This window comes from Strongylocentrotus purpuratus, unplaced genomic scaffold, assembly GCF_000002235.5.
Source record: "Strongylocentrotus purpuratus isolate Spur 01 unplaced genomic scaffold, Spur_5.0 spur5_scaffold_3, whole genome shotgun sequence".
Lineage (NCBI taxonomy): Eukaryota > Metazoa > Echinodermata > Echinoidea > Camarodonta > Strongylocentrotidae > Strongylocentrotus > Strongylocentrotus purpuratus.
The window spans coordinates 3,410,587-3,426,713 of record NW_022145609.1 but is presented as its reverse complement, the minus strand read 5'-3'; the positions used below and the strand labels follow the sequence as shown (position 1 = coordinate 3,426,713).

Sequence of the window (16,127 nt, the reverse complement as noted above, 5' to 3'; positions counted from 1 at the left end):
TGTTTAAACTATGTAAACTATGTAATTGACTTATAAATGATAATGAGATTAGTCATACATAGAAAGCAATCTTAATGAAGCTTTATACATTGTGAATGTATAATAAAAACAACTCCTAATTGTTGCACTGTAAACAAATGATCATGATTTATTCTATCACTCTTTGTCTCAGAACCTGCATACATTGACTCCAACACCATCTGCGAATAGCTTTCGAAGTGGAAGAGCTTCCATTAATCGAAAAAAGAATCGCTTTCCTGATATTTTGCCATGTGAGTCATTATAATTACCAGTATGCACATATTTGAGGCCAAATACAAACAAAAACCTTTCCTGTTTTAATATAGCTAGTTTTGGTTTTACTTTCAAATGCTGTATATAATATTTTCCACATTTCCTGGTATTTTCCCATCACTTTATTCAATACAAAGGCAGGTAATAACTTGACCTTTGGTAATATATCGCAAGAATTAAGTATCCTTGTAGGATCTTTAACATCTTGTCTTTTGCTCTCTCTTTCTCTGTATGATATTTGAATGTTATATGTAAAATGGTCTATCAAGGTTCAATTAATTTGTTATGCACTCACTTTAGAAATTGTATGAATTATGAAAGGATTTGAGCATCAAACAAAATATGTCTTTCGACAATCAGTATATTTCGTATGTGAGAATTAAAGTAAGTTTCATCATGTATAGACCTTCAAAGAATTGAATTCATGCAATTATTAAAATAATTTACCTTGTTCAGGAAATATTCAGTATATTAATTAAAGGACATTGCTTGTGAGAAAGAGGGAAAAAGGGGTGGGGGTATAGGGCGCAAGTCAGAAAAACTCTGACAAGCAAGAACAGGAAAGAGACTCTAGATCAACCATTGCAAAATATTCTTTTATTATATTATTATAATAATATAATATCCAACCCATGGACTTTGGCTTGACAGGCAGTTCAATAGTACTTTGTTAAAGACTGACATAGTACATGCATCCTCTTCTTTTCAGCAAGTGCTATCATGGTAATTTGAACTTTTTTCTTCTCAGTGGAGCGTAACCGGCCGTATCTTGCATGCCCTGGTTCGATTGGTAGCACTGATTACATCAATGCCTCTTTCCTGAATGTGAGTATACCTAGGTAAAGATAGGGTTGGGTTAGGATTGGAGCGATTACATCATGTGTTTATTAAGAGAGGATAATGTAGAGGGTTGAGGAGATGGGAGAGAGAGGTGGAAAGAGGAAAGGGGGGGGGGGAGAGAGGTAAGACAGGAGAGTAGGAGAGAGAGAGAGAGAGGGAGGAAAGGAGAGTGGGAGAGGGGCAAAGAAAGAGTAAGAGAGAGATAGATAGAGAGAGAGAGCAAGAGAGAGAGAGAGAGAGAGGGAGGAAAGGAGAGTGGGAGAGAGAAATGAGAGGGGCTAAGAAAGAGTGAGAGAGGAGAGAGAGATATATATAGAGAGAGACAGAGAGAGAGAGAGAGACAGAGACGAAGAGCGTGCAAAGAGTACTAGTACCTCAAGTGAAGATTACATGAAGTTAGCTTCATCATCATAATGACACACAAAACTTCAAACTTTCACATTAATTAACCGGTTGACAACTGCATTCTCTTGTTTCCCAATGTTTTAGCTAGTAGTTGATACAGGCAGTGGGTTCATCTTGAAGGTCTATTTTTCTCTCTCTCCAGACATTCCAGAAGAAGGATGTTTTCCTGGCCACGCAGTCCCCCTTGCCTAACACAGTGGAAGACTTGTGGAGGCTTGCCTTCGATTGGAAGTGTCCGGTTATTGTCATGCTAAATGAGTTGGATGAGGTAAGATCTCATAGAAACATATAACATCATATTAGGCGGTGTCACACAGAGGCCAAAAATCCGGATTTTAATTATCCAGATTTTAGTTATCCTCTTAATTGGCTGTCTGTCATCAATTATCCCTTTAAAAAAACCTTAAAAAATCCCTTCAAAAATCCTCTAACGAAGCAAGATAATTCTCCCTTGAAAGGATTTTTCAAGGTTTTTTTTAAAGGATTTTTCTGTCTGACACCAATGTTGAAATAATCCCCATTAAGATCAGTGTAAGGTCAACGTGATTGGCTGGCATATGGTTTTTAACGCGCGCGCATTTAACGAGACGCGTTAATTGCGCATTACTATTGATTGAACGTGTGATGTCACAATGCTTATTTACCTAAACGGCGCGTGCGCAATGGCCCATCAAAAATTCGGATTTTAGTTATCCGGATTATTTGTAGCCTGTCTGTCACCAGTCTGTCACCGACGTAAATGAAAAAACTAGATTTCTAAAATCTGGTTTATTCAAGATGGGTCTGGATTTTTCTGTGTGACACCGCCTATTGTTAACCTATTTTTGCAGTGTAATGGAAATTCCATCCAAGAATTTCAAAAGCAGCCTTTAATAGCATTTTATGTTTGGATGGTGTGTGTATTGCATCTATTTCATCCTGGAATAGAAATGGTATGAATTTTCACAAATTATATATTTCTGGACCAAAATAAAGAATACATTCTTAGAATCTGACTCTTGTCATATTATTTATGATGATTGTTTGTATTTTTGTTTATAGAGAAGAGCTAATCCCATTAAATCTCAAGAAGGGTTTGATTTAGCAGAGAGAGAGAGAAAAGAGAGCGCAGAAGAAAGAGAGGTAGAAAGGAAGGATGAGATAGAAATAGAGGGGGAGGGAAATAGAGAATCAGTAGGACACATCGTAAACATGGGGAACGAGTGAGCAACAAATTTGTTTAAGTTACAATAGAGCAACTAAAGATTGCATTTACTACTAGAAAAGCTTGGATGTTCAGATTTTTTTAAATGGACACATAGTGTAGATAGATACAATTAGGGGAAAAGCAACCTTAAAGTTAGTAACAAGAATAAAGTAAAGTACCCCATCTATGATGATTGTGATACAGGTCTCTTCTCACACCCACTCATAATCCATGAACTCAATTACCTTTTGTGGATAGAGATTTAGAAATGTTGTATCAAGTATGCCCTAAATAATGGACTCTTGTCATGGCCTTGTTATTTCTTTTTCATCAGAGATTCTATTGAACGATAATGTCGTGCCTAATGGACCTTAGCCACAATTTGATTTCAAAGGCTTGAAAGCTTTCAACAGTGACAAATCACATATTACAGCCATTGTGTTGTTCATACAGAAGTAATCGTATGTCTGGGTTAGAATTTAAAAAGCGTCTAGGATAGAATCATTAAGGTTAATTGAAGTCAGCAGAAACTGGAATTGAAATAAAAATGAAACGGGGACCTCTACGAGCATGAAGACGAATCAATGTACAACTGAATCATAATCTAGTCTTAGAACTGAGTAGAATTATTAAGTTATGTTGTTGTCAGAGTGGGGTGTTCATTTATTTTGCATTAGAGCCCAGACACAGTGTGTGTACATGTAATTCCCTTAAAAAACTTTTATCTGAATGGACGTGATTTTGATTGCTACATGTATATAGCTCACAAACGTATAATGCTGTATCATTTTCTCTTCCCACCTGTACATGTAATGTGGGGAGGCAACTTCAGTTGAAAGAATAATTTATCTTTGGTGGTGAAATTAATAACAATACCCTTGACTACTGAATTATCTTATTCCCATAGACTTTAAGCAGGGGCCACCATGTCTCCATAGTCAGTGGGTTATTATATGATGTCTTATCAAGTACCCAATGGATCTCATAGAAGCTGACCTATGTTAAAGCTTGTCTGCTTGGGCAGTGACCAATATCTGATCCTAAAATATCTGAGGTTAAACCCAATATAATTCAATGATATAAATCATTTTAAATGTGAATACTATTATAATAGTGAAACCATCCCATTCAGGATAAGTGACCACTACTGTGTTATTAATGTCTACTTCCTGATCCATGTACTCGAGCTGGATTATCACGCCAATAGAAACTTATCTGCTACCCATTATATTTCAATTGTATTTGATTAACTACAAATTGCTTTGAGTCAAGTGGCCCTTGATTCTACAAGTACTTAATGGTGGAAAAAAATCTTCATGATGCTTAATTGGAAGGCTCAACCAAACTATACCGGAAACCAGACCTGGTTTCATAGAACCTGTTCTCTTTAACAAGTTAATAATAACTGTTAATGATAATAATAATAATAGGCATTTATATAGCGTCGTCTATCTAGAAATTTCTTTTCCGAGGCGCACAAATTTATTATTACCCTGGCTTTAGCCTAGCTGCCATTACAGCGCTCTAGCATTTCAAGGAATTAATTCCTGCCAGGTTATAATCTAATGAAATTGTTGCATTGATTGGCTGTGAGCAAACCAGTTATAGAAATTTGACACTTGGCTGATAAAACTGTTTCTGATAGAGGGCCTTTAAAAGTATTGCTATGGTTTGTATGAGTTTCTCGTTCATCCTATAGCGAAGGAAACCAAACATAAATAGCTACAATCTAATTTTTCTGACGCCTGAAATGATAACGATTCTAACAAGTTCTTGATGTTTTGTTTTCTCCAAACATCTGGATATAGAGCGATGTGGATCTTTGCAATACAGTTAATGCGGAATTGCAGGGAAGATTGTAAATAGCCTACTGTTGAATACTACAGGAGTGTACCTTTAAGATGCATACAAATAGAAATGTGGCCTTTGATGCAAAGTACTAAATAGTTTGTCTCTGATGTGATGAGTTAAGTTGAAAGAACTTTATTCCTTTGTGATATTTTTTAGGAGACTTGTGTACAGTACTGGCCAGAAGAGGGCAGCATTGCACTTGAAACACTGGAGGTGACTGCACTTGACTCGGAGAGTACAATGAACTTTGTGAAAAGGAGATTCAGTGTGACGTCAGACTCTGGAGAGGTATGTCTTTCAGTTAATGCTACCAGCCATGATTCTGGAAATAAAGGGAACCGGAAAAATGAGTTACCAGTTTGGGAATAATCAGGGGATTTGATAAACTCAAACAAATTTGAGAAAATCACTCAAAGCAGAAAAATCTGAATTTCATTAGCCCTCAAAGATGTCTTAACCCTTACTGTACTGGGGGGGGGGGGGGGGCCTGGGAGGCCCCCCCCCTCGACATTTTCGGAGATTGCACCGCAACCGCTTGGAATTTTGAATTGTTGTTTCATGACTTTTTTCCCTCAAGTCTTACGCACATTTTGATACCATTTTCGTCGAAATCGGATATACTTGTAAGGTGTTACATAACAATTAGTATGCCCATGTCATCAAAAAAGTGCTATAATTGCATATACATGTATTCATGTACAAGCAGAAATGTGAAGATATGAATTGATATCAAATTGCTTTTATATGTTTCTCAAAGTAACTTGATGTATTCCAGAACAGAAGAATACATTAGAAACAAAACAATAGTTATAATAACATATTAAAAAAAAAAAAATACATAAGAAAATAAATAGTTGAAAATTGCATCAAATTTGCATAAATTATCATTATTAATTACATCAAATAACTATTTTGTGTTAGAAAAGGAAGTTTTTTATATGAATAATGAGTTTCAACATTCAGAAAGTGGAGTCTGACAATTTTTGTAATGATTCTAGTTCCCTATATATATATTTCCAGATTTGATATTCATGAATGCGTATTCATAATTTATGCAAATTAACCTATGCATTTTCAAATATCATAAAAATAATGAAACCTCATGAATTTGAGATGAAGGAAACATTTATTCAATACATTTTCAAGATTCTTCACAAGTCTACGGACAAATATGTAGAGTTTTCTGTAAAATGCATAAAATTAGCATTTTGCATAATTATTTACATGTAGGCTATAACGACAAAAATGTGCATATTAGGAAAAAACTAATCATACCATCTTGTTCCTTACGTAAATATCTAGAAACACGCACATTTTCGCATTCATCAGGCATTCTGCGGCCGAGATGATAGGGGGGGGCCTCCCAGGCCCCCCCCCCCCCTCCCCTCAGTCAGAGAGTGCTCAAAATAGCCCAGTACAGTAAGGGTTAATATGTCAATGTTTTGTATTGCATGTCATGTCCAAGTAGCATATCCATTGAATAATTGGCTACATTGGCTGTTTAGTGTATAATAGTCCTTCCTTTGTTGATCCTTTTATTTAGGGAAAAATGAGGAAAATTTTTTCAGGGTAGGTAATTTCATGACATGCCAGGAATCCTGGGGGTAAATTTTTCAATCTACTGATTTTACACACAATTCTTAGCCATTTATCTATGAGGGCTGTCTTGGCGGCACTGTTCTTTCACAATATTGTGCAATCAGTCTTGTAACATACTGACTTTTAGCATTAGATTCATGCAAAAGAGGACCACTTGCTGAATTCATGAAAAATTTCTTATTTGTCACTGTGTGTTTGTTCTTTCAGAGCATGACTGTTGAACAGTTTGAGATGCTAGGATGGGGTATGTCACACAACAAACCAGACTCTCCCGTATCATTGCTGGGTCTCATTGAAGCAGTACAGGGCAGCATCAAGACGGCCACGTGCAAGGGACCAGCCATTGTTCATTGCGTGTAAGTCTACCTCAACACATTTGACTCACATACGTATGACTGTCTACTATTATAAATGATAATAATACGTTACATCTATATATATATATATATACATGTAGCACAATACATACTACATTTGAATGTGCTTTACATAAGTAAATATAATAACAGATACTATGATATAAAAATACTTTATACATATAGAAAATACCTGACGCAAATTCTATAATTTAGGAAATTACCTTACAAGGAATTACATTACACACAAAATTACAAGACAGAGAATGACATTACAGTTAAAATATACTACATTATAGTATGGCTATAAATATAGTTCAGTATAGTAAGATAAGACTGTTCCCTCTTGAAGTCTGATTGAAGGGGAAGGGGTAGTGCGAAGCATGATGAAATGTTAAGCTGAAAGCGCTGCAGTATATACTGTATGGGTTGGATTTGAACGAAATGAAGTGTTTATACAACATATAGACCAGTTATATTTTGGATATTAGTCATGAAAAGGAAATGAATGAAGTAAGATATCATACTGGCAGGGATGAGGGAACATGAAGGAAAGGGGTGCAATAGACTAGTTTACTGACATATTCAAATTGTATACATTCTGTTAAAGAATTTTTTTTCTGTACAACCCGAAAGCTTGCCTGAGGCTTTGCCCCGGCATAGCAACAAGCAATGTATGCAGACTGGGTTCCCTGTCACTACCGATAGGTCTCCAGGAAATAAACATCCATAAATTTGAATATATTAGTTAACCGGTCTATGGACAAGATGTACGAGAACTGTGACTAATGAGGGCAGTGTGAAAATGCACAAAATAGGAAAACATGGTGAAAGTCTATTGATATGGATACCAGGAGCTAGTAACGACCGATCGGCATTGTCGGTCACGATTATCATGGGAATGTGTTAAAAGCCTGTGAATCCCCGAAAGTTAAACAAATTTGAAAATAAACTACAGTAACCAAGAATTTAATATGTAGAAATACCAACATTGGAAACTAACTTTTGTCATCATCGTTGAATTAATATTGACTCATGACGTAAAGTCCTCGTAGCAAAATTGAAATACCCCCTTGCTTCTTGCTTAGATGGAGGTATTAGGAGGCTGCCAAGAACCACTGATCCCCAGGTCAACAATGTGGTTTTGCCAGTGATCGTTGCTGGAAGGGAGAAGAGAGATTGACAGATCGCCATAGTAACCCCCATAGTAACCACTGACCTCTAGGTCAATGGTAGTAACCCTAACGTGACTGCACCACTGACCTCAGGACTGCACTGAGTTGTCCACATGTGCGGACGAAGTGTCCCCCTAATAAAAATCCGCGCAGAAATTAGTCCTCATTATGAAGCTGCATTCCGTTGCATGAGTATTCACTGATAATAAAAGTACATGTTAATATCAATTAAGATATAACAAGCTTCTGACACAAGACAGAAAATCGTTAAATAGTGCAGTGTAAAGAGAACTTTCTTGTTATTATCAATGCGCGGGTGAAGGGGGTGTTTCAAAACCCGAGTTTGAGGACTCATAATTTATGAATGGGGTTTTTCAACCAGAAAAAACCCGAGGACTGTCGCTTCGACTTGGAGAAAAAGACTAGGCCACTATAGACTGAGAAGAAGAAGAAGAAGAAGAAGAAGAAGAAGAAGAAGAAGAAACAGAAATCGAAGAAGAAAGAAGAAGAAGAAGAAGAAGAAGAAGAAGAAGAAGAAGAAGAAGAAGAAGAAGAAGAAGAAGAAGAAGAAGAAGAAGAAGAAGAAGAAGAAGAAGAAGAAGAAGAAGAAGAAGAAGAAGAAGAAGAAGAAGAAGAAGAAGAAGAAGAAGAAGAAGAAGAAGAAGAAGAAGAAGAAGAAGAAGAAGAAGAAGAAGAAGAAGAATTAAGAAGAAGAAATTACAGAAGATCGAAGAAGAAGAAGAAGAAGAAGAAGAAGAAGAAGAAGAAACAGAAGATCGAAGAAGAAGAGCGGCCGCCAACCAGAGAGAGAGAGAGAGAGAGAGAGAGAAGAGAGAAGAGAGAATTAAAATTTTGGAGAGAGGGGGAGAGAGAGAGAGAGAGACACGGACACCCGGGGAATGGATCGAGAGACAGACATAAATAAACATGAGGAGAGAGAGGTGGGAGAGACCATAGACGTAATACAAATGGACTTTCTACGGCAAGAGTACATACCTGCCAACCACCCCGATTTAGGCGGAGTTTCTCCGCATTCTCCGAATTCCGAGTGCATGCCTCAAAACTTCGATTTTTTTTTTAATGTTAATTTTTTTTTTTTTTTTTTTTTATTTTTTTTAATTAATATTTTGTGTGTGCGTCCGCCATTTTCAATGGCAAAATGTCCATTCTGTCCTGTAAAGTATCCTACAAGCATCTCACATCAGCAATTTGGGGATGTTTATTCATACCTGCGTATAGCCCACGTGTATTTATATTACATGTGCAGTTGATACGCCGTGCATAAACACTGTATACATTGGCGTGTTTTCTTCAATGCTTGTGCGATGACTGCGATCGTGGAAGCTTGTTATTTACCGGACTTCCTCGGATTTATTTTGGATTACTACTACTATATACCTTTGTAAAATAGGGCTCCTAACTGAGGTGGGTAGTGAAACATGTAGTTTTGTGAGTGTTGTTCACATTTCAAAAATTGTTTATGTGTGGGGCGAAAAGGTTGAAGGAAAAGGCCCATTTGCACCATTAAAATGGAGAGAAAAAAAATATACAATTTAAGTCCTGTGTACCCCCCCCCCCCCCCAATCTACGGGCTACTACCCCAATCCTTCGGTGGTTCGCGACCTCGTAGTCCATCCAGAAAAATTTACTCCTAATTTCTCTTGTCTCAGGTTGGCAGGTATGAGAGTAGTAAAAGTAATGATAGCTACCACCTGTTCTTATGTCTTACTTTCCTCTATGTTTTAAGTCTGACCGCAACGCTGCGGGCATGTTTTGATAAGCTCCGATAAGGGTCCTTTGGTCCTATGAGATCCACCGGGATTTTGCCGCCCTCTATCAGCCAAGTCGCTTCGCACTGACCAATGCTTCCCACGATTTGCGCTTCTCATTTCATGAATGAATCGTGACAGGAGAGCCTTCTGCCCGCCCGCGAATTTTTTTTCCGTACTCGAGAGGGCAAATACCCCATGTGCGCATGCGCGTGGACTTGTGATTTCTCTGCTACTTCCCATACGAAATGTATGTATTCGCATGTACTGTGCACGATTCGCGTTCTACGAGTAAACGATGGCATAGTAGTCTTCAAACACAGACTCTGATTTGCCAGTTTGACAAAACAATTACGCATATATCGTGCGTAGCAATAGTACTAGTATTCAAGTCTGAGTAGTTGTATGATTCAGACATTTTAGTGCTTACAGAAATGCATCCCAAATTGAATAGCATGGTATAGTAGTCTGCAAGCACAGACGCTAATCGGACAGTTTGACAACATAGTGTCTTGAGTAGTGCTTTATATTCAAATATGTGTAGTTTTATGATTCAGACCCTACTGGTGCGTGTATTGGAAAGGCATCTCAACTTGCAGAGTGGCATAGTAGTCTGCAAGCACAGACGCTAATCTGACAGTTTGACAAAATAGTGTTATTCAAGTCTGAGTAGTTTTATGATTCAGACCCTACTGGTGCGTGTATTGGAAATGCACCTCAACTTATAGAGTGGCATAGTAGTATGCAAGCACAGACTCTCCTTTGACAGTTTGACAGAATAATATAGGCCTATTGTGTATTGAGTAGTGCTTTATAACAACAATTTCCCACAATTCACTGACATAATTTACAAATTATATTCAATCTTAAACTTTATCATATCTGCTAACACAGCAAGACTATCCTTTATTTAGCAAGTTGGTTGAGTTTGTAACAAATATTCAAAGTTAGAAATATTATTACAGAATGACGGTTTTGAGAAGGCCAATAAATGCCCTCATGGTGTGTGGGTTTGTTCAGAGCCAGAAGGGCATTCGTTGTGTTAAGAGTTAACATCCTTCTGGCTCTCAGCAGACCATGATTATAAATAAAAGTAATACAGAGAGTGCGAGCATACTGGAGGGAGGGCTAGAGAGAGAGAGAGAGAGAGAAAGAGAGAGAGATATGGAGAGAGAGAGAGAGAGAGAGAGAGAGAAAGAGTGTGAGAGAGCAGTGACACAATACATAGGCCTACCATGGGGTCTGGAATCATTAAACTACACAAACTTGCATAAAATCACTACTCATCAATACACAATATATTATTATGTCCTTGCAGACTACTATACTACACTCTACACATTGAGATGCATTTCTAACGCACGCACCAGTAGGGTCTGAATCATACATCTACGCAGACTTGAATAAAGTACTTCTCAGCACACTACTAGTATGTTGTCAAACTGTCAGATTAGCGTCTGTGCTTGCAGACTACTATACCATTCTATACAAGTTGGCGACTTGAATAAAGTACTTCTCAGCACACTACTAGTATGTTGTCAAACTGTCAGATTAGCGTCTGTGCTTGCAGACTACTATACCATTCTATACAAGTTGCAATGTATTTCCATATGCACTACTGGGTCTGAATCATACAACTACACAGACTTGAATAAGCACATCGCGACACATACGCATATTGATTTGTCAAACTGGCAAATCAGAGTCTGTGTTTGAAGACTACTATGCCATCGTTTACTCGTAGAACGCGAATCGTGCACAGTACATGCGAATACATGTACATTTCGTATGGGAAGTAGCAGAGAAATCATAAGTCCACGCGCATGCGCACATGGGATTTTTGCTCTCTCGAGTACGGAAAAAAAATTCGCTGCCCGCCCGCGGAGCTAAATGCTACGTCAATAGTGCCCCGGATGTAAACATGAGGTTTACGTCTTATTCATGCTCGCCAATCTGTAAAAAAAGCTGTTGAAATCTGTGATTTCTTCGATTTTTTACGAATTTGTGTTGGTGTGTAGCAAACTCATCATATAAGCAAGGAAAGTCACCACAAGAGCTTACAAAATACAGTTTAAAAAGTGTTTTTTTCTCCTGTTTCCGTTAATTTCTCTGTGAAACCAACTTGTGGTGATCACAAATCCTTCGTTTGTTGAATACAATTATTCGTTATTTGTTGCGTTTGCGTGCGTTTTTTTTTATAGGCATTGGAAGAATGGGGTTGTTTTCGTGAGTGCTCAGAAAATCTGTGGTAATGCGTGATTTCTTCGCATCATGACCACTAAATTGCTGTGCCTTTGTCTAATCCAAATTGCACACGTAGTCCCATTGATAGAGATCGGCGGGTGCTTGTTTTTTTCCAAGTTATATTTTGGACTTGTTAATCCGAGAGTGACTGCTTTTTTTTTCTCCCCTCAGATTTTATCTTATTTTATCTTGATGTAGGCCTACTATATGTGTACGTTTTTTTTGAGAATCTAGGAATTAGGATAAATATCTGTGTCCGTAAATTTGGGAATTGACCATTGCAAAATATTCAACATTTCCGTCGTCTAGACTATGTCGATATATGGACTGCCCATCATAATCATAAAGTTCTTCCTTATTTATGTCATCTAATGATAATCCTGCCCTTCTAATTACTTTATAAACAACACATGACACATGAGTACGAGAAAAATATGTATTATGGAACAATACACACATCGAAATAAATAATAATTGTTAGTATAAATACAACGCTGAAAACAATAACAATAATATCGTCAGGCACAAAGACCAAAACATGTTCACTACGACCGCATGGCAGAGAGCGCTCATACAATTTAACACTAGGTTCTCAACGATTTGAAGGAGCAGCGAACAACCCCAAATCGCGAGCTTGCTGTTGCGATTATGCAAGATTGCGCAAGTGATCACATCCAGCTGTCGGGTTGCGGTGGGACCACCGCTGGGTTTTTGCATCGGCGCGAAATTTAAACCTTGCCGGTGGAACTCATAGGATCAAAGAAACTGCTTCGTCGATAGTCCATTCTATTACGTCTATGGAGAGACAGAGAACTAGGGAAGGGAGCGATAGATAGAAAGGAGAGGGGGAGAGAGACTGAAGGAGGCAGCCTGAAAGAAACAGAGTCGGAGAGAGAGAGAGAGAGAGAGAGAGACGGAAAGTAGCGCGAACTATGTTTGGAAAACAAGTTAATCAGTGGTTAGGCCTCCTCTGCAGCAAGCAAAGAAGGGGGTGTTTCAATACCCGACTTTATGGCCATTTACTCGGGTTTGCGAGCTACAGGTTGGTCTCTGTCTTCTTGTTGAGATTGTGATCAACGCAATTTGCATCCTTCTCCCAAGGTTAATATATGTTAGTCATGAATGCTAATACAACAGCAACCTTCAACTACATGTACAGGGGATATATCATTCAATATGTTTGAGACTTTACTAATGAGCAATAATATTTTCCCCTTCAGCAAATAGAAAAGTAGTAATTTTATTTACTTGCCCAATGTTTACATTGCTGATATGCTCATGGCTTTGTCCTTGCTAGCCATATATGTACATGTAGTATTACGTGTACATGTATTTAGAGGCATTACTAATTACCAAACATTATCTTCCCTTTTAGCAAATATTGACATACATTTCTTTTATTTACTCTCCAAATATTGACATTGTTGAGGTGCTTTTGGCATTTTCTATGCTTGTCATAAATTCTACAACATCCTTCCTTGTTTTAAAGGTACATGTACCGTATGTCCCATTAGCAGGCCCCCAAAATGGAAAGGTTAAATTCCACCGGCATTTGAAAGAAATACTAATTTAGAACTTCCCTCAAAACAAAAAGGCTTGAAAATGTCTTGATTATACATAGCTTCATGTTTGTTAGAGATAGTAAATGCTACAGCCGACTTGACATGGCGCTAGAGGGGATATTAGTACAATATGGTTTAAATATAAATTTTGAATCACTTCAACCTAACACCATGGATACTGGATCTTCTCATTGCCATAGACTTAAAGGGGAAGTCCACCCTGATCAATAAGTTTGGTTTAATACAAGGAGAAAAATTATAACTTTTCATTACATTTTTCAAATCTGTGAGTCAAATTAGCAACGTGGTCTCTAAATATGATGTCACCCCTCACATTTCATCTTTTGTTGAATGCAAGAAATGTCATTAAATTCCATTTTGATCAAAAGATATATTTTCTTCAGGCCTATCTCGATCATATATATGTTCTTTCATGCACCCCCATATAAGAAAGGTCTACTATTCTATTAACATTCAGAGATAAGGAGATTTTGGGTCATTCTTTCACTCAGATCAATGGTGAATTGTGAGGGGATGACATCACAATTTCTGACGGCATTGCCAATTTGTCTCCATGATTATAAAATTCCATGATTTTCATGATTTTGAAAGAGTTCAAAACTTTCTTATTCGTCATCAGATTTTTCTCAAACTCTCACTGAATTGTACCTCTAATTATTCTGCTTCTATTAAAACCAATTTAATATCAGGGTGGACTTGCCCTTTAATACAGGAGCCAGTTGGTTGCCATAGGCAATGAGTTAGATTCTTCACATTGTTCTCTTGCTTTACCTTATAGAAATGGGATTGGTCGTAGCGGTGTGTTCTGTGCCTTGTGGTCAGTCATGGAGAAGCTGAGAAAGGACAATACAATCGACATCTTCCAGGCTGTCAAGAGGCTTAGATCAAGCAGACCCAACATGGTCGAAACCTTGGTAAGAATTCATTGAAATATATATATATATTTTTTTTTTATTGTCCCACATTTTACAAAAAATACAGACATACATATAAAATAAGAAATTATACAATACATGTAGTATAAATGAGCACATCTCAAAGATTCTCAATTCATGTTATAGATTAAGTTGAATGTGAGGAACCTATTATTGATTTATTTCTGTTTCAATGCCACTGAATTTGAGTGAAACATATGGACACAAGACTTGTGGTAACAATCAGAAAGCCCAATATTTACTCCCAATTTGTTTTGTTAATTATGTGTACTATTTAATTTAATCCTATCAAGAAATTTTCAGTAGAATTAATCTACAAATTGTGTTTTTCAACGATCCTGCAATAACCTAGGAATAGGAGTCCACAATGACCTTAATCATTTGTAGTGTGTATGCACATGGTATATTTCAAGGAGTAATTGTGTATTCATAGGATGATGTTCACTGATCCCTTTCTTCCATTGTGAATGAAAATAAGGGTTGAGCAAGTGAAGATGATTTTATTTTATAATCTACATTTCCGATATATTGGGTGCAAATCAATAATACCTGGTAATTAATGAGACACAATAACATATATGTTCCTTAGACTCGCCCTATTAGCCATTCTACATGAAATCAAATAAAGTCAACCTTTCATTAGAGATAATCACAGAAATGCATTTCTTATTCACTAGTTTTGATTTTGATAAAGTCAACCTTTCTATCTAAATTTTCATCTTAGATAATCAAAGAAATGAATTTAATCTTCACTAGTTTTGATTTTCATACCTAATTATTTAAGTCTGTCTGCTCTAGATTGGCCAGGGGGATTAGACCTCCCTGCAAGGTCACTGACATGTGGCTATCTCATCAAACCTGCTCTCAATTAACATAAGAAAAAGAGGATCATGGGGGACCAACAGACACCAATTAGGCATTGTTTGCTATATTAAGGGCGCAAGTAGCTATAATAAGTGCAGTGGGGCTTTAAGGGAATATCAATTTTGCACTTCATTCTGCCATTATTTGCAGCTTAATTTCCAAGAGGGGTGCAATAGTTGGAAAGGAGGCCAAAAGAACAAAAATAGGATATCAGGGGGTTTTAAACAGATAAATCAAGCCCACAGTAATAGAGATAATGGTCATTTGTACTCTGCTATCGACAAGGAAGTACCGTACATGTAGTCATAGAGCTTAATAAAGTGATGACGATTTGACGAGAGAATCCAAGTTCCTTCCTATTTCCTGGTATGAGCAATGGCTGGTATAGCCATCAATACAAAGTATTCTTCTGGCAAAAAAATACTAGAAAACATGTGGAAACAGTATTAAAATAAATCATGCTTCTACCTGTATGTAAATGATGAAAAATTGGAACTCACAGTTGACAATGTTTCCATTCCATGTTCTGTGTCTTTTGAAGTACATGTATGCATTCCTACTATATTGTGGGTATAACGATCATACAAATGAGGAGAGCACATCATATCAATGTCTACTGTGGCATATATGCTGCTACATGTCTGCACAGGTGCCACCATGGGGCATCTTTCCCTTTAAACCATCTGAATCTCAAAAAGGGGAACAAAAAGAAAGGGAGGGGACATATGTAATTGTTTATCACTGTATTTTGTTTGTTATAGCGCTTAGAGACTTCGGAAGTAAGGGCCTTATAAAGTACCGTTTTTATTATTATTATTATGAAATAATAATAATTATGAAATACCCCTTTCCTCTAAATCATAGTAAGGCTTTTGCTTTTACATGTGAGAGAAACCATGTTCTTGCTCTCATCTGATAAGTACATGGATATAAATTAAATATTAACACCTTGATTGCTTTCTTCACCTCACTACGCTCTCGCTCATTTGCCACATATGTGATTTTGTACAAACAATAGGCACCAAT

General features: G+C 37.2%; 1 protein-coding gene across 1 annotated transcript in view; it reads left to right on the top strand.

Annotated features, from left to right (window-relative positions):
* The window catches only part of LOC100890033 (receptor-type tyrosine-protein phosphatase kappa), a 49,846-nt gene that overhangs the window by 32,407 nt on the left and 1,312 nt on the right, over window positions 1-16,127 (top strand). Inside the window, exons 21-26 of the mRNA XM_030996610.1 lie at window positions 173-272; window positions 1,043-1,119; window positions 1,682-1,807; window positions 4,733-4,864; window positions 6,383-6,531; window positions 14,081-14,216. Coding sequence (XP_030852470.1) covers window positions 173-272; window positions 1,043-1,119; window positions 1,682-1,807; window positions 4,733-4,864; window positions 6,383-6,531; window positions 14,081-14,216 — 720 coding nt within the window. The remainder of the gene's footprint in view (window positions 1-172; window positions 273-1,042; window positions 1,120-1,681; window positions 1,808-4,732; window positions 4,865-6,382; window positions 6,532-14,080; window positions 14,217-16,127) is intronic.